The sequence below is a fragment of the Falco rusticolus genome, chromosome 12 (genome assembly GCF_015220075.1).
Source record: "Falco rusticolus isolate bFalRus1 chromosome 12, bFalRus1.pri, whole genome shotgun sequence".
In the NCBI taxonomy this organism is placed as follows: Eukaryota; Metazoa; Chordata; class Aves; order Falconiformes; family Falconidae; genus Falco; species Falco rusticolus.
The window spans coordinates 4723847-4750626 of record NC_051198.1 but is presented as its reverse complement, the minus strand read 5'-3'; the positions used below and the strand labels follow the sequence as shown (position 1 = coordinate 4750626).

At 42.6% G+C, this 26780-nt stretch overlaps 1 protein-coding gene across 2 annotated transcripts; it reads left to right on the top strand.

The window, feature by feature from the left end:
- The first annotated feature begins 2472 nt into the window (after positions 1 to 2472).
- On the top strand, positions 2473 to 25182 carry FERMT1 (fermitin family member 1). Of its 2 annotated transcripts, XM_037405651.1 has the most exons (15): positions 2473 to 2593; positions 6101 to 6273; positions 9056 to 9289; positions 10816 to 10962; positions 11559 to 11772; positions 12780 to 12882; positions 14476 to 14583; positions 15485 to 15616; positions 15757 to 15806; positions 18325 to 18449; positions 19775 to 19881; positions 20617 to 20838; positions 21489 to 21613; positions 23467 to 23608; positions 24877 to 25182. In XM_037405651.1, exons 2-15 carry the CDS (start codon positions 6123 to 6125, stop codon positions 25048 to 25050), a joined length of 2034 nt encoding a protein of 677 aa, XP_037261548.1. In that variant the 5' UTR covers positions 2473 to 2593; positions 6101 to 6122; the 3' UTR covers positions 25051 to 25182. The 2 variants fall into 2 exon arrangements, with proteins under 2 accessions (XP_037261548.1, XP_037261549.1); XM_037405652.1 differs by lacking the exon at positions 2473 to 2593 and having other exon boundaries at positions 6101 to 6194.
- The last annotated feature ends 1598 nt before the right edge of the window (positions 25183 to 26780 follow it).

Here is a 26780-nt window from a genome sequence, read left to right as displayed (position 1 = left end):
GTGCATTTCCCTCTCAAAGGGATCTGGCAGATGGATAACAGTTTTCTCCAGCAGTCCCAGAGCAGTTCGGAAGGAACATGCACCAGTCCTCCCAGCACAGCAGAACAAGGCTGACATCAAACTGTACAGTCTCTTCTATCAGGTTAGTTATTCACAGGCAGCTGTGGAGGGAAGAAAAAAATAACACTTCCACTTAGAAAGTCATGACTTGGACCAACCTGGAGATGACAGTCAATGTTTATTAATACTTTTGGCTAGGCAACCACCTTTTCTTGTGTCTTTTATCTCCCAAGCATCTTTTTTGCCCAATTTAATCAAGGGCCTGCAGTCATGCCCACAGGAGGAATGCCTTATTTGTTTAAACAACAAAACACAAGGATTTGTTTCTGAGCTGAGCAGCAGCAGACTCTGCTGTGTACAAGCTTCCTTGGACCTCTGCACCATGTCTCTACTTAGGCTGAAAGATGTGCCAAGAAAAGCTTATTTTTGTGTCCTAGCCACATAGGTAAGGCAAAACAAGCTCATGTAGCCAGCAAGAGCACACACCAGAATATTCTGGCCCAAGAACAACCTTTTAAGTTTTTCTAATTGCTTTTCTATTGAAAATTTTCTATTCCACTATTGAAAGTAACTTAGACCTGAATTTCATATTACTTCACGACCTTTTTCATGAAAAGTCATTTGCTCCTCTACATATGTACCTGTATTTTAAAGAAATAATTAATAAGTAGGTAGCTTACCAAACTGTCCTATGAAATCTAAAAGCCATCGAGTCAAGACGTAGCCAAAGAGCCGCAAAAGCAGAGCTTCTCCACATGGAAGGATGAGCTAGGATCACAGGGTGACCCCTTCAAGTGCTCCCACCGACGAGGGCACCCACAACATCATTCAGGCAAAGACAACACCTAGCCTGAGCTTACTAGAGCTCCTGGAATTGGTGCCAAGTGAGTCTAGCCAGGGCAATTAAAGGCCTATCTGTGCCCTCAAGTGATTGAGAGCCCTGAAAAGCACGAGGTCTCAAGTTTCTGTTTCAAAAGATGTCTGAAACTTATCACAATCTTGGTGCGTGCACAGACAACCTGAAGAGATGAGCATGACTAGAGCGGTTCGGTGACTGAGTCTAGGACAGCAGTAAGGGGAGCAAATATCTTGTGATTTTACCTGTGGTTTGGCAACTTTGCATCTGCTTTATTCTAATGAAAGTAACTGTTGCCCATGGAGTGTCAAAGATGCATCCTTTATACCTCTAGAGCCTCTGGGAGTTCTTTTTCCAGGCTACGAGTTTAACCTGAAAGAACTTTCCCCTTTATTCTCTCTGTTTCTCTTTCCTGTTGTTGGTTTGGGTTTTTTCCCCACTGTGTTTTATCTAGTTGCTATACCACCAAGCAAGCCAAAAGTTTAAGGCAAGAAAGGCTTTCTGTGGAAATCCACCTTTTGGAGATGCCTTTGTCCAGTTCCAGTCAATCCAACCCACCTTTATCCTGTGCATCATAACACATCTCTATATCACAGATACGATTTTTTATTCTTTGCCATTGCACCCTCAGAACTGAACTTATTTTCTCCGAGTAGTCTCAAAACTCTCATCAACTGCAGCCTAAAAGCAACAACCCCTTGTACGTCCAATGTGTGTTGATGGCCTCAGAGTTATGATGCTGCAGTTAAACATAGGATATTGGGAAAAATTTCTTCACTGAAAGGGTGGTCAAGCATTGGAACAGGCTGCCTAAGGTCGTGGTGGAATCACTGTCCTTGGAAGTGTTCAAAAAACATGTAGATGTGGCACTTAAGGACATGATTTAGTGGCGGACTTGGCAGTGCTGGGTCAGTCAGTGGTTGAACTTGATGATCTTAGAGGTCTTTTCTAACCTAAGTGAGTCTATGATTCTACAAACGGAGTCCCTCAAGAAACCATCCTTGCCACAGCGTGTCTGCACGTGGCTCCAGTGAGTGTCCCACCACTCCTTCACTCCGTTTCACACCCGACATCCAGCCTCAGGCAGGAACTCTGCCAGGACAGGAGGAGGAAATCCTTCAGCCATGGTCGCTACCGAGTGGCCTGTCTCCTTGGCTGTGTGCTCAAACACTGGTCGGTGTTGAAGCAGACTCAGAGCTGTTTGAAACTTTCCCTAAAGTTAACGTTTAACTTGTAAGTGGTATTTCTGGTACCGTTGCCCCAGTTCTCACTTCCCGAAGGGTTGATAGGGCAGCATTTCAGGCACGGCTCCCGGAGGGCAACTACCGGCTCCCCGGCCGCCTCCGCCAGCGGCTCCTTCCCGCCGCTGCTCCCACCGCCCGCTCCAGCCGCACGGTGGCCCCGGGCCGGCGGCGGCCGCCACCGGGAGCACACACTTGTGCGGGCTGGCAGGCAGCGCCGGGGCCGGGGCCGGGCACCGCCGCGGGCGCCGAGCTCCCCACCGGCCGGCCGCCAGCGCAGCGGGGCGGGGGGACGGGAAGGGCCGCCCCCCGGGGGCGCCGGCGGTGGGGCCGGCCCGCTCCTCCCCTCCCCGCCCGGCCCTCAGACGGCAGGTGAAGGCGAAGGGAGCGGAGCCGGCGGGGAGGCGCGGCACGGCGCTGCCACCGGAGACCGCAAGTGAGTGAGGGGCCGCGGGCAGGGGCAGCTCGCCGCCGGCCGGGAGCGGGCACGGCGCGGGCGGCCCCGCGGAGGGGCCGCAGGAGGCCTGCCGGGGATGTATTATTATTATTAGCAGCAGCATTTTTATTACATTTGTTTTCGGTTTTATTTTTACTATTACTGCACGGGCGCGCTTGCTGCCGCGGCGGCGTGTGGCGCTGCGGGCCGCCGGCGGGACCCCCCCCCGCGGGGAGCCCAGCGGCGCGGCCGGGCGCTTCCTCCAGCGGCCGCCCCGGCCCCGGCGCCTGCCGCGGAACCAGGCCGGGAAACACCGCGCTGCGCGTTACCCCTTCACCTTACAGCGGGGCTTTTCGTGCTCCGCTACGAGCAACAGCCTCCTCTACTCCCACACACAGTTTCAAGCTGGGAGCTGTAAGGGCTAAAATTTGCGGGGAGCTCGATCCGCAGAGGAATCGCTGCTTTTTTTGCGTGTCTACCTGCGTCGGCTGCAGCGCTCGGTAGCGGCGGGCTGGGCCGGCACCGCCCGACCGCGCTGTGGGGCCCGGGCAGCCCCGGCCTGGCCCGCGGGTCCCGCCGCCGTGGCCCCTAACACACAGCACCGGCTGCCCCAGCTGCTCGGCTTGCCTCTCTCAGGCCAGGCTTCTGTTTGTGCCGCCTGCTCCGGCAGTCAGAGGCACTCGTGTGTGTTCGGAAAGCCGCTGGCTGGAGGAGGACGCGGGCAGCGCGGCTCCGGGGATGACGGCGCCAGGCGCTGCGCCCAGGCCATGGTTTCCCAAGCCGGCGGGAATGAAAGGAAAGGTTTCACCCACCCCTTGGGCGGCTCATTTTCACCCATGTCAGCACAGGCATTCGTGTGCAGAATTAGACGGGGAAGCTAAACCAAATTTAAAAAGAAAAAAAAAAAAGTCCAGATCGGCTCCAGGATGTTTCCACTGGCGCAAGAGGGCAGGTGAAACTGTTGCTTTTCTGTAACAATGCTGGCTTCTGGTGGACCAAGTGTAGCCAGATTTCATACCTGTGCTCCGGAAATGAAATCACCTAGTTCTCGTGCTTAGGCCAACTACAGATTTCTTTTTAAAGCTGTTATCGGTGCTTAGGAGCGGGACTAGTGGCATTTTGACTTAGAAGTCAGGATTTTTTTGTTTTGCTACGAATACAGTGCCGTGATAACTGTTCTCTCCACCTTGTGCTGCAAGCCTCATCTGCCTGGGAGCCTGGCCCAGGAGCTGTGTCTTGGACACTGCCTTCAGGACAGACACAGCCCCTCTAGCCCCGGCTCCATGCCTTAGCTAGTAAATCCGTGTCACACGCAGCAGCACAAACTCAAAATCCCAGCTCTGTCCCACAGGCAGGAGAGCCACAGTGTTTCCCAGTGTCCAGCAGAATGACTATTTACCAAGGCAAACCAAATAAACTCCTTGGAAAAGTATCAACCCTTGTTGGTTCAGTAACTGTTTGCTGAAAAGGTGTAGGCTGGCACATTCAAGAACCTAATTAAAAACAGCATTTGTTCCTCAGTGTAAATTAGCATCTTGGAGTCAAATGATTATGAAGTCCCAGTTCTCTGAGTTAGAGCTGTCTATAAGTTGTCATGACTTTAGAATTTCAGGGCAGACTCCAGCACGGTTCCAGTGAAACTCCTTGGGAAGGTGATGTTCCCCTAAAAGGATGCCTTTGGGCTGGGCAGATTGTTTTGTTTATATTGTCATTCATTTAGGGGGGGGGATCGGTCTAATTTTAACAGATACGCTTTCATTGCCTTAACTTTTGGAACCACTTTTCATTGTCATTGCCGCCACATTTTTATTATCCCTTTGACACTGAATTTTATATTAGTACAGTTGATACCAGGCGTGGCCTAGGCCCAGAGAGTTCAATGAACCAAGAACCAAGTCTACAACAATAGTATTCTGGGGACAGACTTTAAAAGAACTTCACTGAAACATTTAGATGATTTTGGTTTACGTTGTACTACATAATCCGAATACTGCATGATATGTAATTTAACAAAATATTAGAAGTCTTCCTGTTGAAATTCTTAAACCGTAAGGTGTTCAGAAACATGAATGACACCTGAAAGTCTGGGGAAGATAAGGCTGTAACGGGCTGGCGGCTGTGTAGGCGCAAGGGCCTCCTTGTGCCTCTGGAAGGGAACCTCAGAATGAACATTGAACTGGGCTCTGCCCTGCAGTACTATTGTTTGGCACTAAAAAACTCTTTTATTATCTAAACAGTAGCATAAAGATTTGTTATTATAAATTGGTAAATAGGTGAACTTGAATTTTCACCCTGTTTCTAGATGCATGCCTTTACCTTAATTTTACATTAATGTAACCTAAGCTAGTCTGATCTTGTTCTGCAGTCGGTCCTAGAAAAGGTCATGCCTTCTGTCACTCCTCACCTGTGACAACTGTCCCTGATTTTTCTGGCTTTGACATAACTTCTTAGGTTAGGTTTTACTAAATACCTCTTTTCAAAAAGAGCTACAGAAGTCTGTTAACATTGTAACATCCCCTCTAGCCCTCTTTGTAAACAACACCTAGTTATTTTTTGTTAGAAGCAGTCTGTGTATGGCATCTTAAACAGAGTCTCCCTCTGTGACTTCAGTTCTCAGGTATTGCTGAAAGTCTGCAGTAAGTGGAAGTCATCTACTTCAACTGCAAAGGCTTGTTTCTTTGGGTTCGGTTTGACAGGGTACTGAGTGCTAATCTGCTATCTTCTGTCCCTGGTTAAATATCACAGATCCTTCCTGCAGCATCAGTCACCTTATACCTATAATTTGCAGAACTCTACTGATGATAAGCAAAGCTGCTACTTTGAGCATCTCCTCTAGTTTGGCTTGGCAGGGTTACTGTTCACCAGTCCTGGCAGGAGCTTGGTGGGATCTCAGACAATTCACCCTGCTGAGACAGGATACATGCCTACATCTCTGTGCAAGCAGACAGCAGAAACTGCAGTTATGGGCCTGGATATTGCCAGCAGAGAGCCATTAAAGTTACTTGTCTCCCCAAACATCTACCCAAATAGGTAAAACTACTCTCTGGTTTTGGTCCCATGGGACCAAGCTGACAGAACTGCAAGTGCAGACTTTCATTTGCAGTGAAAATTACAGCTGTAAGTGTACAAGTCAACAAAATTCCTTTGTTTATTGGACAGATCGCCAAAACAGATCCCACCCACAGCCACAGGCTTTGCGGTGTCCAGACTGGTGGATTAGCACTGTACAGTGGGGAAACCCAGGTAGAACCAGGCTGTCTCTACCCAACTGGAGACACTTGAGTTCAGGGGAGAGATCAGAATCAGAGTAAAACCAAAAAATCCCACATGCCTGTCTTGCAAGAGTCATCACAAGAGCACAGTCTAGTGCAGAGGTAACAAGGTAACACAGAAGTTCCAGCCAAGGCCAATGTGAAGTCTTGGCAGCGTGGAGGTATTGTGTGACTATGGAGAAATGCATTTGTTTCAGAGACTGAAGGGAAAATATTTTTGTTTGTTTTTTTGTAGAGCTTGCATAGACTTTTCCAAAATGATTTCCTCAAGTGAATATGGGTCTCACTCCTGGGAGCTCTTGGTGACAGTTGATCATCATCATGAAGAGGTACAAAAGGAATTTTTACTACGGGTCACAGGGGACCTTCATATTGGAGGACTGATGCTGAAATTAGTAGAGCAAATCAGTGAGTAAAGACCTGTTTAATTTACACAGTGTTATTCAAGTAATACATGCAGCTTTCCCTCTACAAAAAGAGGCTCCTGCACATTGTGAAATGGCATTGCCTCACTTTCTTTGTAATGGTACACGGAGCATGTAGGTGCTGCAGGCTCAGGGTTTTTATGTGGCCAGAACCCCGCCCTGTCTGTGACTAAACCCTCTGTACTATCACAGCGCAAGCAAATCTTTACTCTGTTTTTGTCTTCCAGTTAGACAAATATAATTGGACTAGACTAACTATTCAACTCCCTTTCCAGATAGACTTCACAGGTGGCTGGTTTGAGCGGCAATAAAGGTAGCTGATACCCTATTTATCCACCTGCAGCAGTCAGAGAGACAGGATTAGTTGTTACAAAGGCACTCCAGAAATTACTGTTTCCTGTGCTACTGTGGCCTTCTAGCCACAGTCTGAGCCACCTTATCCCTTGCATGTATCCAGTAGGGAACAGCTGTGAAGAGCAGAGATTGGCGAGTCAAAGCTAGGAAATGAAAAGTAAAATACCCCCTGTACAGTCACAGCAAGTCAATGCTGCAGGCAATAACAGAATCTAGGTTTCTTTAACTCAAAGCCATCAAACGGAGCTGCCTCCCAAAATAATCCATGTGTACTCTGAGCCAGCAGAATGATAGATACAGACAATATAGTACGGTACTTGATTAATGTAGCAATGCTACAGGGTTTTCATATGTGACTCATTATTCAAGTATTGTTCTTTTTCCTGGGATTCTTAAATCTAGAAGTCTTCGGTCACCAGCTTCACATGGAAATGAACCTGTTTGCTAGATAAGACTCGCCAAGTGGGAAGACCATGAGCTTTGCGTTTCTAGGCATTGCTCTAGAAATATAAAGATTTGCGGCAACAAAAATGTCACAAGAGCCTCCTTGAAACTTTAGTCTTTTTTACATAGCTTGACTTCAGACAAACAAGAAGAGAAAAACTGAGCTATAACAAAACGCTTCAGCAAAAGAGCATCAAGGAATTTTAAATCAGCAACTTAATTTCAGAGTTGTTACTACCAAGTGAAAGGTTTTGTTTTCAAATGCGAGTTTTGAAGGAAACAAATGGAGTTGCACAATATATTCCTTCCAAAAGACTCCCATTCAACGGAAGGACATTTTTACATGAACACCCTTTGTGACGGAAAAGCTGTACTTAAACACAGCGATTTTATCAGGGAATTTCTTTTCTAGCATTAAAGCAGGTAGCAAATCTGTAATATGTTTCTACCAAGTTCTCTGCATATTTGCACACACAATTCAGTCAGCAAACCAATGGTAGCCGGAGTTCTCACTTGGATCAGAAGGCTAATTTTTCACAGTATTTTTATAATTAGTAGTCAACTAGAGCAAAAAGCTTTCTATATTAAATAATATTTAAAGCAAATCTGTAAGTGATTTGTGTCAGCCGCTCTCTCGAGCCACAATTTTTACCAAGCAACTCCAAAATAGGATAGGCCTTTACTGTGTTATAGATACACTGAGGAGTAACCCCTACCCAGCAGAGTTGATGAGGAGGAATGAGAAATGATGCAGAAGACTGAAACAACTTGACCAAGTTCATACAGAAACTTTACCCACTACTACACATCATTGGCATCCGGGATCTAATCTTGGAATTCCCCATGGAACTGAGAGCAGCAATGCTTTATCTCTTTCTTTATGCACATGCTTCTCATGCTGATCTGGTCAAGGCTTGACACCTTTCAGGGCAGGATAGCTTACTGCTCAAGAGTAATCAAAGAAAAGCCACTGTTCTCCCCCTCCAAAACTCCTTAAGTCACGAACAGAGTCTCCTATCTGTCCTTGATTCAGAAAGCCTTACTTCATCTGTGTGTTTCAAAATACACAAACATTTTTTACTGAAGCAAAACACAGGCAAGTCCATGTTAATGAAATAAGACAGTCCTCTCTTGGCAGGCCTGTCTGTTCTCAGAAGTTTTTGTAGGCAACCCTTTTCAGTCCCTGGTTAGTCATACTAGCCTGCCCTCCTGCACAGACTAACAGAAGATCTAACTGTACAATATTGCATCATACCCGTTCTACCTCCCTTACAAGTTTCTACGTTTCTTACAAGTCTCTGCATCCTTTGTGGTACAGAAGGTGATCTTATTTGTTGGAGAGCTTGTTAATGCTTTCCTGATTGTCACAGGGCTACTCTCAATAATAATTCTTTTCCTTGATTATTTAAAGAATGTTGCACTCGGGTGAACATCCTTATTCGCCTGCCTGCAGCCACAGAGGAGCGCCGAGAACAGCCCTTAGCTGTGTGTCACCAAAACTTCAAGGGACTCGTTGCTGGTTCTTAACACTATAGAGAGGAGCTGTGCAGTGGTGCTTCCCAGGAGGCTGTGGAAGAACTTGTGCCCATCAGAGTGCACACAAGGTTTTGTGGGAGGAATTTCGGTTTGCACTATCAAGTTGTGAAGCGGGTACCTTTGTTATTAGTCTGTATCCCAGCACAATCCATGCAGCATTGGACCATGTATAGCACCAGAATCAGGAGATGATATTTCTCTGTGGATATCTGCAAGATTAAGGGAGTGCCACAGTCAGCACTTAGTTTAACTCTTCAGTTAACTAACAAAGTTAGTTCCCAGTGACTGCCACAAGTATTCAGCAAATGGGGTCTAGGTCCCAGGAACTGTAGGTGCTGCTTTAATGTAAATAAATGCTCCTTTTTGCAGAGCACCAAGTTTTCTGTGCATTTGCTCCGTTGTTTATTAATAACCATTTTGCCTTTTCCTAGAAATATCACAAGATTGGTCTGACTATGCTCTTTGGTGGGAGCAAAAAAAATGTTGGCTTCTGAAAACCCACTGGACACTTGATAAATGTGGGGTACAGGCAGATGCCAAGCTGTTCTTTACTACTCAGCACAAAATGCTGCGGCTTCGCTTGCCAAACATGAAGACTGTGCGACTGAAAGTCAGCTTCTCTTCTATGGTTTTCAGAGCTGTCAGTGATATCTGCAAAATTCTCAGTAAGTAAAGCTAAATCCCCTTTGGCAGCTAAGTTGGAGTATTTTATTAGGTGACTTTGTTTTAATGTGAAGTCCTCACTCAAAAAAATGTTTAGCTCAAGGTGAAATTTGATTGAGTTGACCCAAGATCAAAAGACAGATATTTTTTTTCCTTTTAGTATCCAGCGCATGTCAGTGGTTCTCAGTCTTTGTGGTAACTGATGCAAACAGTGTTAGAAATGTGTCCCATGAGCTGCAGAGTACTGGATAGTGGAAGTCTTGCTGATGGTTTTGAGAGGATCCTTGTCCTCCTTGAGAGGGACTCAGTCCTACTTATTCTATGCCATTAGTTAAGACCTTGAGTTTATTAATCTACGCCAGCCTTTACCATCGGCAGTTTTACTGGTGTCAACTGATGTATCACCTATTTTCACTACCATTAATGATGCTCAACTTCTCCTATTGGTTACACGTATTTACTTCAGAAGGAGCACGTTTTGAACGTTCAGAACTTCTATGTGCTGAAACCCCTTCAGGTCGGGGCATGCCTAACTACGCCAGACAAGCCCATCAATGCTTGGCACCACTGGGTCTCCAGGTCTCTGCTCTTTCCAATAATGGAGCACCTCCGAGTAGAGAAGAGGTTTTGGAGCATGCCAGACCTGTGTGCCTGTGATAAACAGCAATAAGTCAAGGCTGCAAACAGTCTTCAGAATCCCTTGGGTTTAAGGTAAAATAGGGATTAAAATCCTCATTTTAATTTAGATCTTCAAAGCTTAGCCCAATAACACATCCATCTTCAGAAGGAATTTACCGCCTCGTATTGACCACAGTGGAACTTTCAATTTAATCTTACAGCAGTGGATTGTGAAAGGTGTAATATGTCTTTGTTATACTGAACAGCTCTGATAAAATGATGCCATAATTGTTCAACTGACATTTGGCCAAATTAAATATTTCTGCCCACATTTTTCTTCCAGGTTGAGTCAGTAACTTTCCTCATGAGTGAATACTGTTAAAAATGTCTTTGCATATCCCAGGATAAAAATGTTTTTCAGAAACAAAGTGCCAGGTTTGCAACTGGCAATACATGTCTGAATCACTAGCACATTAGGGAACAGCGTATAGCCAAGACAGAATCTTGTATGTGAAATATAGTGAATAATAAAAGGCATGAATTTCAAATACAGTGGTTCCATTTTGGTTCATGCTTATTCATAAATCAGAAAATTCATTGAAGTTATGATGCTCAAGGGTGACTGCAGAGCCATTAGGGAGAAAGAGGTTTTCCCTGGTGTTCTAAAATACACTTACGCTCGCTACAAAAGCAGGCTTAAATCCTGTCACTCTTACAGCCCAAAGTCTTTGGCCTTGATATTGAATTACTGGATTTTCCACGGCTACTACTTTCAACCTGCTAAAAATAAAATCCAGATTGCAACATGGAGCTTCCCCAAATGCTATTGCCAATGATGGGCTTTTTTTGGATGTAATCTGCTAAGTTTCAAATGGTTTATCTTGCTTCACTTCCCAAATTGCCATTTTAGATATTAGACGGTCAGAAGAACTCTCTTTGTTGAAGCAATCAGAAGACACGCTGAAAAAGAAAAAGAAAAAAGACAAGAACAGCAAAGAACCAGTTACAGAAGATATTTTAAACCTGTGCAACTCTCCAGTGAGTTCTGGATTATCAGGTAATGAAAAATCAGTATGAGTTTATTCTTCTGACTGGAAGTCAAAAAGGGGAAGAAATTTTTTGTTATACCATTAAAACCAGGGAGACCGGCTTAATGTAGCTCAGTAGTCAGAGAGACACAGTTGGCCTGAAATTAGTGGCTTCAAGAAGTACTACATTCTCCAATATATCAGTATTTTTCTGTTGTCTGCATAAATGTTTTCCTTTCCATTGATATGAGAAAGGCCATACCAGAAAACAGGTGATCAGCTGCGGCCCTGCACACAGGATGTGCTGCTGCTCCGTGAAAATACAAGACCACTCTTAAATATTAAAATATTCAACAAGCACGGAAACCTGCAAGGAAAACGAGAAATAAAGGCTTGAAAGTATGTGTTTCCTTTCCTCAACACAACTGAGATGTCTCACAGAACAAGAAAAGCACCTCTGTCCCGAGGTCGCCTCAGCTGTGAAAGGACAAGGCCTGCTGCAGACAGCAGAGATAGGAGACTGTCTTGAAAGAAAAGGGTTAGTCGTTTACAACGGACAGCGGCAGACTCCCTAAGTCGGAAGGCAGTTTTCCCTGGAATAATACGTTACTCTCTTAACTTGCAGGAAGTCCAGGTTTATATAGTAAAACCATGACACCCATTTATGATCCCATCAGTGGGACACCAGCTTCTTCTACAATTACTTGGTTCAGTGACAGTCCCTTGACTGAGCAGAACTGCAGCATCCTCGCCTTCAGTCATCTCAACTGTTCTCCAGAAACACTAGCAGAAATGTACCAGCCTCGGACTTTAGCTGACAAAGCCAAACTCAATGCAGGGTAAGATGCCTCTCTTTGAGATCTTTGTTGGCTGGCTCAATAAGGGTACCATTAATCCAGCTTTTTTAGGTGTAAAGCAGAATTTGAAAACAAATCCATGATATATGGCTATATTGATACTTGAAAACATGCTTTGATCTAGGTTTTGTTTCAGAAATGCTTCTTCTTTTTAATCTTTTTTCCTTATTCAACGTTCTTGGTTAGGCAATTTTGTTTTAAAGTGATGACTGATGTAATGTTGCAGGTTCTGGACTAAATTCTGTTGCTAGATGAAGGCAAATCCAGTTTAGCACTGTGGGAGCAGCTAAAGGACAGTTTGGATAGCAAACTTTAAAGGCTTTAAATGGACAGTGGAAATACACCTGGATAAATTCAGTAAAGCATTACAAATAGGTGACTTACTGAATTATACACAAGCAAACGTTGTTTATTGTACACCACAGAAGAATACAGAGCACGAGGAGTTTTGGTGGTGCAAGTGTTTGAGAGGATTGTCTCTCTAGCATTAAAATACAGATTGTCATTTTTAGATTTGTGGAGCGTTTAACAGTGACGTGGATATTTATTTCCATTGGATTTCACTGGAGAACAGAAGTAGGTAGAATCAAACCCCAGAAAATACTGAAATGAAAAGTGGGAGTTCTAAATATTACAGGCATACTTTTGCCCTGGCTTAAATAAACCTCCGGTTTCTGTAAATCAAGAAGAAAGGATCTTATTGGCATAGGTCACCCCACAACTAGTTAATGCTCAGCTTCTCGCATCTACTTCTGATGTTTTGAACAGCACTGGAGAAAAAAGTAGGAAGACTATAGGTACTGTGTTTATACAGTGAAAGTTGGAAATCTGTATGAACGTTCCGCCTTCTCGAGTTACGTTAATTTTCCCCAGACTTGCAGGAATTAGAGCTGTTTGTTCCCACTTTTTGTTTCACAATTGCATTGGAGCTCTGCAGGTGTGATAGTTTTTCCTGTACAGATGAATCTGTGGGTTGTTTTCTTCCACAGCTGGCTAGATTCATCTCGATCACTTATGGAACAAGGCATTCTGGAAGATGATCAACTTCTTTTGCGCTTTAAATATTACACTTTCTTTGATTTGAATCCAAAAGTAAGAGCTTTGTTTTTATTGCTATTCATTGTTTGCCTGCTTTCATGTCAAAGAGCTATACAGCACAAGGATACCAAATTTTAGCTAAGATTTGTTACAGGCCCTTCAGAGATCATATTCAACTTCTTCCCCTCAGCTAAAGCTGCACTTTTCCCCTCTGGACACTGAATCACCCACCATTCCTCACCTGAAATAAGATCTTAGGTATAAAGATCATATCTGAAGAACGCCAGAAACAGTATCCAGATTTCCAGAGGGGCTGGTTTACTTTCTGCGTCTCTTTTAACAAGAAAAAATAAGGGGAAAACTAAACCAACAGTATCTTAAATGATGTATGGGTATAAGCCCTATTTTTGAAAAATGGACTTAAAAATGACATTTATGTTCTGCTGCCCTTCGCTGAATATTCAGTTTTTCTGGGCTGAAGCCCTCAGAAGTGCTCAGGCACTTAAATTTGTTTCAATGTGGCTGGGTGATTAAATACCTTTGGAAAGTTCAGCAAAAGGGTTTAAGTCCCATTTGAAAACAGGACGTGGTCTTCAAAAGTCACTTACATGTTTTTCTCAAGTTGCCTCTCGTTTGCCTTCATTTCCACTAAAAGGCAGTCACAGTGGTTGTGTTAAGCCAGTGCTTTTACAGCCTGGGTAATACATTTAGTGAAATAAAAGCACGATCATTGACCAGTGTAAATCAACAAGAGTTCAAATGTGAATTTTAGCGGATTTGGCCTTGATGTTGTTTTCTGTAAATTCTGTAAAACTCTTTCATTTCAGGCATCTCAGATAAACAGAAGGGCACTTTCTAGTTCCAGTGGCCTGTTTTTCGGTAAATGCCATCCCCACTAAAATTCTAGTACCTGTCTCAACTTCAGCAGCCCAAAGATTTCCCTTCTTTGCCCCAGAGGCAGCCATGGAGCCATAGGATGAAATAACCCAAACGAGCTTCAGGCAACGTCATAGCTCACCACTCTTGGGAGAGGTCACGCTCCAAGGTTTACCCTCCCATCACCTACATTTCAGCAGCTCTGGGGCTTGAATATTTCTGTGAGTCACTTCAGTTTATTAACGAAGATAATAAGAAACGATCACTATCTGAAAAATGGATAGTGAGTTAAAGCAGTTCGCAGTAGGAGCTGACTGACAAATGTCAAGCCAGTTCAAAGATAAAGCCAGAACTGAAAAAGCCAAGGGCAGAAGAGGGGAAGTGAGGAATAAGAGTTTCTGTCTTTTGGCAGTAGTAAGCTGTTGAATGTCATGTGTCGGCCATGTCACATTATTTTCACTATCACAGTGTGGTTTCACATTTCGGTTAAGCCAGTCCAAGGGCTACTACCACAAAAAGGGGATGTCTTAATCTCCCCTTCTGCTTCAGCTAAGGACTCCTAGTTAATTTTCTGTTGGATCAGCAAGCCACTGTGACCCTACACACAATCACATCAGCTAGTAACAGAATGGGAACATATGGCAGGGCAGAGGTGGGGGGTGGAAAGAAACAACCGTTATGGCTTCAGCCCAATATTAGATCAGCTGCAGCAGATCATGAATCCATATCTTGATGGTCATTAATGACCAGTGTTGTTCTTTTTTGCTACAGTATGATGCAGTGCGAATAAACCAAATATATGAACAAGCCCGTTGGGCCATCCTGTTAGAAGAAATTGATTGCACAGAGGAAGAAATGCTGATCTTCGCTGCATTACAGGCACGTACTTGATGCAAGTTGCAAAACCCGTTTCCTCAAGAGACAGACACAAGCTAGGACAAGACTAGGATAGAGCCCAGGCCAATAGCTCTGCTTGGATTGCGGGTCTGCTCTTTGAGTGAGAAACAATAAGCAGCATCCATCAACTAAACAGCTAAATTCAGTACCAGCACACCATTATTCAAACTGACACACACAATTATGGAACCATTTACTAACACTATCTAAAGCAAACCATACCCAGGATATAACTCTGATACCAGTCTGTTCTGAAGGGGATTAGTATGATGTGTTGCTTCCCGTACCAGCTGCCACCCTTTCACATATTCTTCCTAGAAACTTCTCTAATGTGTAAGTACATACGTTCACAACAGACTGAAAAAAACCTATAGCACAATGTGAAGGTAGGGATGCTATGGAGTACATAGAAATTTAACATCATCTAGTGTGGCTTAGTCCCTTACTGTAGGTAATAAGGCACAAGTGTTTATTAATAATAAACTCCTTCCTTTTAAATGTAAACAGAGCTGCCAAAAAATTCATGGCCTGCCACTGCGGAACACCACAGAAACTTGCTGCGAAGTTTCCACCTGGTGTGGATGGCACTTACAGCTGACAGTACTAGGGATGCAAACATTAGCACTGTCAGCTCCGCAGAACAGGGACAATCATACAGCGAAGAAATACAAACACTGTCAGTTAAAATAGGAAACTGTTACCAGTAATTGCGCTGGAGATCATAGTGGATGTGCCTGTTTCCTTGTGAAAAAAACCATGGTTCTGTGCTGCAGAATTTGACACATTGTGCAAGACCCAGAAGACCAAATAGCCCGTTTTCATATGCTATGACTGTGTGTTGCTAATTGATTTTATATATATATATATTGATGTTTTATTTTAGTATCACATAAGCAAGTTATCATTATCATCAGAGGCACAAGATTTCACCTGTGAATCAGAAGTAGATGAAGTAGAAGCTGCACTCTCTAATCTGGAAGTGACACTGGAAGGTGGAAATGCAAGCAACATTTTGGTATGTCCTTTCAGATCCCAGAATTGCTTTCACTGTGTCAAATGTCATTGTCTCTGATGAGCCTGCCTGGTTCCTTATGTTTTTTAACAGACAATTACAAAGTGCATTGTACTAAAATTATTCCTAATTATTCCTGATAGGAGGACATCACAGACATCCCGAAACTTGCTGATTATCTCAGGCTAGTTAGGTGAGTTACTAAAACCAAAAAGCTTAACCATACAAGAGATCTCTAGTTTTTCATCCTAATCTAACTGTAGGTCCTACAGCTATAAATTAACAAATACACCAGATAGGTCTTACTCACCTAATATTATCCTCTTCAAATCTTTATCTCACTGCTTCTGAGCAAGATTCTCAGCAAATCTTTCTAGCTTTTAGGGTGCTGGGGTAGCTATACTTTATGCTTATTAAAAGACCAGGCTCTTTATATTTCCTAGCGCTAATCAGTCATAATCTCTAAACAAGAGTCTACAATTTTGTTTTCAATCACATTTTACTGGTTTTTGCCAATGAAAAGCTAGAAAAAAAAAATGGCTCTCCCTGAGAAGAATTTCTAAAAGCAACTCCGGGAAGTTATTTGTTTTATTAAACAAAAGAAACAAAAAAAATACCCCTTTCTAACTTAACATGGGGTCTGGTTTTTTTCTAATATCAAAACGCGTTTCTGTGATCTCACTGTAATACGTTGATTTATGGGTTATTTAAATGACTGCAGTGACCTCAAGTCTGTAATGCCTTTTATTACAAAACAGTCTTCATGTTCTAGAGAGAGAAAGTTTATTGCATGAATATTTATCAGAGTCATTCTATTGAAAAATCTTATTTGTAGTCAGGGAACTGAATACTGCACCTGAAAATTTGTTATCTGTTGTTAATGTTTAAGAATTGTTAATTATTAATTTCCAATTAGGAATTTTGGCATTCAATTTACTAAGGTGGCTTAAGATGAAAGGGGATTTAAGCCCTTTAAGGCTTCTGTCAGTTACTCACCTCTAACAATGGACTGTTTATTTTTCCCCAGTAGTAGAACCGTTTGCTTCTAAAAGCATTCAGCAGTTATTTTTCATCATGAAAAATTTCCTATCTACATGATAAATCGTTTACTAAACCTAAGACATTGTAGAAACTAGATAAGGTGTAAAACATGTCTTTAAAGGTACACCCACATTTTGTTACCATAGTTGTTTGCTTAATTGTAAACCTAAATGCAAATCTCTGCATGTCATACTGCTGACCGTTCATACAGTGAACTTTTATTCACATTTATTCACAGTACGCACCGCATTAGCACACTAGTAAATACTACTTTCAGGGAGGAGACAACATTGTGGAGAACAATGTGGAGAACATATTGTTGTGTTGTGCAGAACAACAAAAAGCTTTCAGCAACTTAATTTTTTTAGTCTAAAAAAATTATAGTCCCTTATTTTTGAAGAATGTCACTGTAAACTGTCACTTGGAAAACTAAAAGCCAACATATTTGGCAGTTTTGAAAATCCAAGTTACTTCTATAATTTAAACATAAGATCACCATTTCTTAGAAAGGTTTCTACACTGGGATTTCTAGAAAGGCTCTGGAGAAGGGAAGAGTGGATATAATAAATCACTGTTTTCCAGCCAGCTGTATATTCTTTGTACCAACATCTTAGATTTAAAGTACTAAATAGTGGAATTTTTTCCCTTTTTTCTTCTTTTTGACTTCATTCTTGACCTTTGTAGCTAATTGGGAAGTATTTCTCTACTGAAATAGTGCTAATACCTCTGGTTTTCTCTCCTGAAATACACTGAATCTGGGATTTTATCCTGTTTTATCCTGCCCCCTCCCTGTGGCTTTGTTAGCATATTCTTAGAATTAATTACAGTTTTTATCTCTTACTGAAGACAGGTAGGTCTGGCACAACGATTATGTTTAGCCGTTAGTACCTCTTGGTTAATCTTCGGTTCCAAATAGATATTTTTAAATTTACTCCATGAAGGAAATCAGTTTGCATTAGCGAAGTATTGAAATGAAGTAAAATAATTAAAATTAGTATTATATCCATCTATATATACGTGTGAGGAGCTGGATTAACACTGCCCTAGTGGAAGATGGTTTAAACTTACCTTGTCTTGGCCTGCTACAGAAGCTCCATAAACTTAGTGAAGGAATAGAAATTCACTGTGTTAGATACTATTCAGATAAAGCCAAAAAGATGATCTCTACTCCTGTACAATTTAATGAATACAAGTTTGTTTTATGGGTGCAAATCTTCTAGATCAGGAACTATGAAAAACAAGCTAATTCTAGTGCATGTAAACAAACCAGCAGGTTACGGTAGCATTACTGAATTCATGCAAAAAACAGAACTGGTCTGTTAGAAGGGAATGGCTTTGATTAGGAATGTAAGGGGGAAAAAAGTAAGAAAAACCACAGAGACTAGAAAGAAAAAAACCTGAGAGAAATCATAGATGGGATTCAGCTAGAATCTGTGAATAATGGAGAATAATTAATATAGAATAAAACCATGTCCATACCAGGACAGCTTGGGTAGGTATAATGCTGGTTCCAGGCGTTTGCCCCCTCACCATTGACACAAGTATGAGTAACCCAGCTGAAGCCATGTGTATGACCTCAAAGCAATGTGAGATCCACAGTAATATCTGTGAGTGACTTAGAAATTTGTACATTTCAATATAAATAAATGTGATTTCTTTTTTTCTTTTAGGCCCAGGAAGCTGTCACTCAAAGCTATCAAACCATATTGGTTTGTCTTTAAAGACACTTCAGTATCTTATTTTAAAAACAAGGAATCTGCACAGGGAGAACCTATTGAGAAACTAAACCTAAAAGGTAGGAATTTTCTTTTCCTTTTTTTCCTTTTTCTATTGCATTCATGAACTGAATAAATCAAAAAATCCCTGCAACACTCAGGAAGGCAAGCACATTAGCATTTAGTCTTGGAACTGTTTCAGTTATCGAGACTCATAAAGCATGCAGACTGCATCTACAGAAGAGATCTAAACAAAAAGGATTCAATAGCTCAGCCCAAACCCACATCATCTGGGCCTGGCTTGTAAAATGCTATGTACTGTTGAATTCACTTAAAGATGAGTCAGATAGAGAATGTGATCTGTGTGACACTTTTATTTCCAAATATTTTTGCTCTGTGTTAAATGGTAGTACTCACCTCTGTCCTTGCCAAATGCACACTGGTAGTAGAGGATGACGGATGATGCAGTGGACAGGAATGCCATAGGCTGCACCTAGATACTGCTGTGCAAGGACAGCTCCAAGACCTTCCCTGGGCCTTGTTTGTAACATGCATGGGGATTTCCATAGCTACAAGCAGCTTTAGATACTTCTGGAAGAGAAACCCCGGGTGTGCACATGGCAAACACCAGCACCATATATAGCCTCCATCTACATCTGCTCCTGCAGGGACATCATTTGTTCAGCGTCAGGGAACCAGTGATGCCCAGGATTCATCCTAGAAGAAACCTTTGAAATAGAAAGAAGATTGATCCCTGTGAACAAATGGCTCTGCATACCAATCTGCATATCCTCAGTAGGTCAGATAAATGCATGGTAAAACTAGCCAGGGTGGCTGGAACCTCACCAGATAGCCCACAGCCTTGGTGTCCCTTGACACAAGGGGGAACTGTAGGCATCCTTGACTCCAGCTGAATCCAGAAGTCCTGTAATAGCACCATCAGCATGAAATACCAGGTTCCTAGAGTTCTCTGGGATCCCTCAACTGGCTAGCTCTGTTGTAGATGTCATCTGCATCCCATTGTCAGTACTAAGTTGCTTCTGAAAATACAGTCCAGGCTTTCAAGTCACTTAGGGGAACATTTCCAGAAGTGCCCATCTCATCAGTTCCTCTCCATTTCAGGTGTTCAGCATTTCCTAAGATCAGGCTGACATTTTGAGAGCACTTGCATCCTTTCTTTTCCATTTTGACTAACATGCTCTCTGAGCATTCATCACCCTGGCAAGCCAGACCAGGCAGTGAACTAGAACAGAAACTTTTCACCAGGCCTAAGCTTCGAAAGTCTTGGCCCTTGATCTCAAAGGAAAACAACCATTAAGTACTGTTCTGTATTATTAAGCAATACTTAAAGTTAGTGATGTAGTAACTAAATAAATTAATTTATTTCTGATTCTCTGTGACCTAGGATGTGAAGTTGTACCAGATGTAAATGTTGCAGCGAAGAAGTTTGGAATCAAATTACTAATTCCTGTTGCTGATGGCATGAATGAAGTATACTTAAGATGCGATAACGTGAGTAATAAGACAAGGAAAAGTCTGCATATCAGACTGATTGGCAGATTGTCTAGAAGACCCATTGCCCTGTTCTAGAATTTGATTAGAAAAATAAGGATGCTGCAGAGAGTTTATTATCAACATGTTTAGTAAAATTTAAGAATTACATGGTGATCAGTCTTAATGGTCGAGGGGACAAAAGGACAATGGTTCTGTGTTTATGATCAGTTTCCAAGTAAAGCTGCTGGAAAGAAAAAAAAGACCAAAGTACCAAAAAAGTAAAAAGAAGTTACAGTATTTTGTTCCTGTGTTTTCAGAGACCTGAGGTTTGGGGTTTGTTCTTTTCTTTTTTATTAATTAGAACTCTCCCCATTCAGGTGAGGGTAGTGTGATAAGGATCTTAGAATAATTTTCAGTTTCAGTTTATTTCATTCATATTGCAGTGTATCAATCCAAATTGTGTGAAAATGTTCATTAGGTGGAAAACGGTCGTGCAATAAAATTTCCAAGAGAATGTATTCCAAAGTACTAGATTTCTTTGAAAATTTTAAATCAAACTATTCTGCAAAGGCAGTCCTGTAAGTGGAACAAGCCCAGTCAGGGAAGAACAACAGTACTATGGTAACTACACATCCCCGCAAATTAAGCAGAATGACTCCAGAGGGGTTTTATTGCGCAGTGAAAGACACATGAGCAGTAGCCATCTTCATAAATGGTTTGTGCAAAAATATCCAACAGTTGTCTTTGTTGCAGGAGAATCAGTACGCCCGGTGGATGGCTGCTTGCGTTTTAGCCTCAAAAGGCAAAACAATGGCCGACAGCTCTTACCATCCTGAGGTCCACAAGATCCTTTCATTTCTAAAGATGAAGAACTGGACCATGTCTCCCCAAGCTGTCTCTGATCCAGAAAGCATAGATATGAAACCAGAATGCTTCGTCTCACTACGTTACACCAAAAAATACAAGCCCAAGCAGGTATCCTGAGCATGGCTCGATGGTTGGGTATGGGTGGTTCCAATGGTTGCTTAGGGGTGAGGCTGGAAACCATACAGTAGAATCACCGTGCAGTACTCGTTTGTCCCTTTGCAAGAGGCCTTTTCTTTAAACTGAACACAGGGACAGGTGTCTCAGCACTTCTTCTAAGTACTCCTACCTCCACACCGCCTCCTAAGTCACTCAGCATGTTCTCCTCCTGATAACGCTGTCCCTGAAAGTCTCTTTAGAGTAAGAAAGGAGGGGTTTTAAGGACGGGAAGTTACTGCCTGCATCTTAAACAACAGTGTCTTCCTGTCCTCTTGGCCTGTGTGCCTCTCCTTCCTCCCCACCTAATTCCTTGCCCACTGTTTCTGCTGTGAAAGAGTTCAGCCTGAGGACACAGTCTCCACAGCGGTATGCTGGAGCTAGACCCAGTGCAGCACAAGCCTGGACCTGAGTCCTTGCTGCACTGTTCTGCCCTTTTAGTTCAGGATCCGTCCCCAAGTGCTCTTTGCTGTACAGTGCATGAACAGTGATGTCCGAGTGTCTGAACATGGCATCAGAGCTAATGATGTTTGATTTAGTGAAAGCCCAAGGGTATTTTTGTTCTCCAGTCAACTGAAACCTTTCTCTCATCCTGTGATTCCCAGCTGGTTGCTCGTATTCTGGAAGCCCACCAAAATGTATCCCACATGCCACTAGTGGAGGCCAAGCTGCGTTTTATTCAAGCGTGGCAGTCCCTCCCTGAGTTTGGCTTATCCTACTACATTGTAAGGTAAGCACACTGTTACACCGATGTCAAGCTGCCATAACATGTTCACGCTTAGTGATTTGCAGGAAGTTTTTTGACTCCCTGCTCTGGAAACATTCTCTGTTATTTTCCCCACACACAGACCTCTTTTAATTCTAGTAACTTCCATACTGCTGGGGTTTTTTTCTATAGCAGTAGCACTCAGTAACTCCGTTCCTGGAGTCACCTATATGTCTGCCTTCATACAGACCTGTCAAGTTTTGCCTGAAGTAACATCACTAAGATTAAACCATTATTGACATAAACTGAACAAGACGTAAAAAATGCATGTCTTGTTGGTGTTCTCGGGTTTGCAGGATATTTGTTTGCTCTGACTCTTGCTCGTTGGAATATGATAAAATGCTAATTTCTTTGGCATTTCATTAAGAAAATGGGAAATTACCCTTTTTTTAGGTTAATATGCAAGAGCAGTCAGCACAAGAAAGGTCCTGTTGGGTTCACAAGTTTCCCTGGCCACTTACCTTGAATATGACAAGGTTCTGACCTGCAGTCTTTTCTCTTGACAAAATACCAAAAATCTGAAAAGTACTGACACAACCATACTTGGAGGCACCATTCTTAATTTGTGCTTAACACCTCTTCCGGGGCCAGTTAGGAATCATCTGTAGTATAAATTGAACCAGCTGGGAACCATTTTCTGGCATGGCAGCCAGCTGGCATAGGACAGCCCCCATCTGTACTGTGAAACACTCTGACTTCCCAGAACCCAGTAGCCTCGTGTGACCTACCAGATCGTGTTGGTCCTTGGATGTTCCAGTTCCTGAGCTGTACCAGGGAATCATTTGAGAGAGCGCTGCTTAGCTGCAGCCAGAAGACTGTCTGGGACTCTTCTAGCAACTGAACAGAACATGAGTTTGGTGCCTGGGAATGTTCCCCGTCACCGTTTAATTTACTAACAGATAAAGGTGTTTTGCCCCATCTGTCACCACTAATTCTGTTAAACAAACAAACCCAACATCTAAACTGCATTTTGGAGTGTAAGCAAAACATCTTGTGATGAATTTCTGCAAGCTAATGGGCAGTATCTCAGTGGGGGCGTTAAGGCACAAATTGTGGTCCAGGTTACATTTTTTCCCTAAGGGCCAGTTTCATCTAAGGAGAGAAGGTTCAGAAACAGGATCAAAAATATTAACAGCAGACGGATGATATTTCTTGCAGCTTTCAGCATGAAGGTAGAGGAAGGTGGTTTCTTCACTGGAGTATTCTTTTCCTAGCTATTCCCAACTCAGAAATTTCTGTCCCCCAGATAGTTCTGATACTTTTGTATTTATTTTTTGTCTCTAATCAGAAGAAAGTTGAAATATCTCAGTATTTTTGTAATGTGATTTATACTCAGAAACATGCATATATTGCTAACAGTTGTTTTGATAAGCTAATGATGATACATAATATAAAGTATCTTTTAAATCTATTTTGGTATGCTTGTATAATTTAGGTGAACATAACTAGAACATGTTAAAACGTTAGTGAAATGAAGCAAGGAAAATTATTGTTGACAATTTTCCAGTAAAAATATAATTAAATTCATGCATTTTGGCAGAACAGTAATTTTCAGTGGAAAACAATGAATTGGAAAGATTTCAGCCAGATCTACCAGATCTAGCCTGATTATTTTCCATCTTACACCATAGCTCACCAGCCTACATTTTAGCTTTATTAACAAATAACATTCTAATAAGGGTCCAACTCTCCTCAATGCCAGGCTGCTGTGACTTTTCCCATATTTTTTGCACTTTCAGAGGAGGGCAGGTGAAATGTTTCTCTAGACAGAAATCATTTCAAACCAGATCTGCTCAAAGGTTTTGGGTTTTTTTCAGGTTTAAAGGAAGCAAAAAGGATGATGTGCTTGGGGTGTCCTATAACAGGCTGATACGAATAGATATAGCCACAGGAGATCCTATCACAACATGGAGGTTCTCCAACATGAAGCAGTGGAATGTGAACTGGGAAATACGCCAGGTAAAACTGGAACAGCTCTCTGCTTTCAGTCACTGCATTTCAGACGCTGGAAGATGTTTTAGAAAATCTTTTTAAACCTCAGTGAAAAGAGTTTGAACGCGTTGTGACATGTTATTGAATAAGCAGTCTAAATTTTTTCTTAATGGAGTCTGTAGTCAAAAATCAGAAACTAAAAAGATCTCCAATTTTAAAGGTTCCTACCAAGCTTATTCTTTGTAAGTTGTCCTTGATTTTGATGGAATGAAATACAGTGTCTCAAAGGTAAATTCCAATCCATTATGTTTACTGCTCTGTCAGCAAAAATCTAATTTTAACTCTGTGTATAATCTTCTAACTCATGCATCACCCTCTAAATTGTGGTGATTCGGTCTATTACAGACTGAGTATACAGGAACCCAGTTTGTCTTTCAAATCCCAAAATGAGATTGCAGGGCCACAATGCAAGCTTCTCTCTGTCAATACGCAGTCCCAAGAAGCTCTGTAGTATGATTTATACTGGGGTGGTCCTGACCCCGATGACGGCTGCCCAGCGCAGCCAGCTGATGCCCAGCAGTCCACTGGAGAATTTGGGTTTGAAAGCTTGAAGCCAGTTCTGTAAATTGTAGATTTCTAGGGTGGAACTAGCATGACCTGAGGTAAACTCAAGCAGCCTGGCAACTGTTCCTGCTTACAGTTTTCTGCATCCATCTGCAGGAGCTAGGAGAGATCAGGTACAATCCCTATTGCTCTCCTGCAGTACTCCCTGTGCCAGAGCCTGTAATTCTGGGCAAAGCTGCTGGGTTTGCTTTAAATCCCTCTCAAAAAAAGGCAGAATCCACAGGTAGCAACTAAGCTCAGGTTGGTGGATTTTAGAGCTGACGGTCGTTGGAAGTCAAAACCTGAACATCAAAAGCAAATTTAAGGTCAGCACATAACTATGGCAGTGTTAAACATTACTGGTTAAGTGTATAAAGAGTTGGGAGTGCCATTCCTGCTCTTCTCAGTGTTCACTTTATATGCCATTAGAAAAAAATCTAGTTGAAAGCGTGTTTTTGTGGCCTGCCTGAACAAGCAAAAATATTTTGACCACAAGAGGGCCCTGCCATAGCAGAAAATTGAGAAACAAGCAGCCAAACCCTGTCAATCCGGTAGACCCAGAAATCTTGGTTAGGAGGGACAGGTACTGCTTTGTCATGGTATTTCTGATCCAGCTGTGCTCTCACATTTGTTCTTTTTTCCTGGCTGCAGCTTATCTCTGTTCCTGATTTTGCCATATGCATTTTATTTAGGTTGCAATCGAGTTTGATCAGAACGTATCTATCGCTTTCACATGTCTGAGCGCAGACTGCAAAATCATCCATGAGTATATTGGGGGCTACATCTTCTTGTCAACCCGTTCCAAAGACCAGAATGAAACACTGGATGAAGATCTGTTCCATAAATTAACTGGAGGTCAGGAATGAGGCCAAGTAAACTCTCTCCCCTCCGCCTGCTTCTGCTCACAGCTAAGAAGACCAGAGATTAAACAAAAATCTCTCCGATTGTTAATTGCTGGCTAATAAATATTGTACATGTCTATCCATCTTGTAATATGACTGGACTGTTTACAGTTTTTGTTAAATATTGAAGCTGAGGTCACTGGATGCAGTACGGCAACTCCATCACCAGCACTAGGAAAATGAAGTCGTCTTTGTTTTCCTTTTGTACAGCTAGAAGTTTTTAAAAAAACAGTGTCTAGCCACTGGGCATTTTTGAATCTAGTATTTTTAATTGCAACAATCTGTTCAAGCATCCAGAAGAAGTAACTTGAGGATACTGTACAGCAAATTTTCTCTGTTACAGCCATGCAACTCCCACTGTTAAACTGGCTATTGTTAAAAGGCCAGCATTTAACAGAACTAAAGCTGAATAAATACATATTTTAAAGCTACATTACTTGTCTAACACTTGCACTGGGAACAGAAAACATTCCATCGGTGTTCCAAAGTCCTGAGCTATCACAACCCACGTAGTAGTACACAGTTGTTCAAAAATGTAGCAGCCATATCTACCTTCATCCACTTAAGTAGTTCCCTTAAAGCCAGAGAAGCTACAAGACACCTAAATAAAGCATTAATCTTGGAAAAACTGGATTCAAAACACTGATCTTTTGAGGAACTTTGTTAATTACCAGGTTGAAAAAAAATGCTTTAGGTACTATTTTCAAGTGTTTGCTTGTTAAAAAGGCCTCTGAGTGTAGGCCTTTCTATTTTCTGTCCCCATTACTCTGGTTCACTGTGATGTCTAACTAAACTAAACTTGTTCTTGAGTTAGGAGCTGAAATGCCTGTAGAAATGATCTCACTTATGTGATGCAGAGATGACTCGGTGATGCTGCACCTGAGGAACGAGATCAGTAGCAGCCAGCTCTGCATGCTGCAGGGAGCCACACACGTCCACCGAGTTGAAAGAAATTTGGTTCTACCCTACAGTGCAAAGTAATCAGTAAAGCAAGGAGAGAATGAAGCTAAGAGGATTCACGAAACTGCTGGAGAAACCAAAACTGGTTTCACGCATCTAAAGAAATACAATGGACAGGTGGTGTCATGTCACCAAAAGGTGTTGCACAAATCACTGCATAATTTGTAAACGTCACTGGGACTGGATATTGCTGATGTCCTCTGCTTTTCTCCAGCACCTGTCACTAGGCTGTAGTGGAATCACTCCCAATTTGTGCCAGTTTAGCCAAACTATAGCTTTACATTTTGCAGAAAAGCCAGCCGACAGCCTGCTTCCCAGACCTTCCTCAGCCCTTTTACAGAGGGGCTGAGGGACCATTCAGTTTTCCTTCAGCTGAGAACTTACCCACTTCTCACTTGCTTGACACTTGTATTTTCCTCAGGAGTGTGAGCACCACCTGTAACAGATAGTCCAAGCCCACACGTTTGCAGTAATTTAAAACCTGCCAAGGGTGCCATGGCAGGGCTGAATGCGAACCCTAGTGCCAGCACTTCTTCCACAGCCAGCTGCCTTCCAGCCTCGGCCTCCCCTTAGGCTTAGCTGCCAGGATGGTGGCCGTGCCTGCGCTGGAGCCCCTCGCTTGGAACCGACAGGCTCCTGTGAATTGCTCACTGGGAAGCGCAGCCCCACGGTGGCCGCTCTCAGAGCACAGCCTGTCCCTTGACTGCAGTGGAAGCCTGTAGTTGCCACCTGTT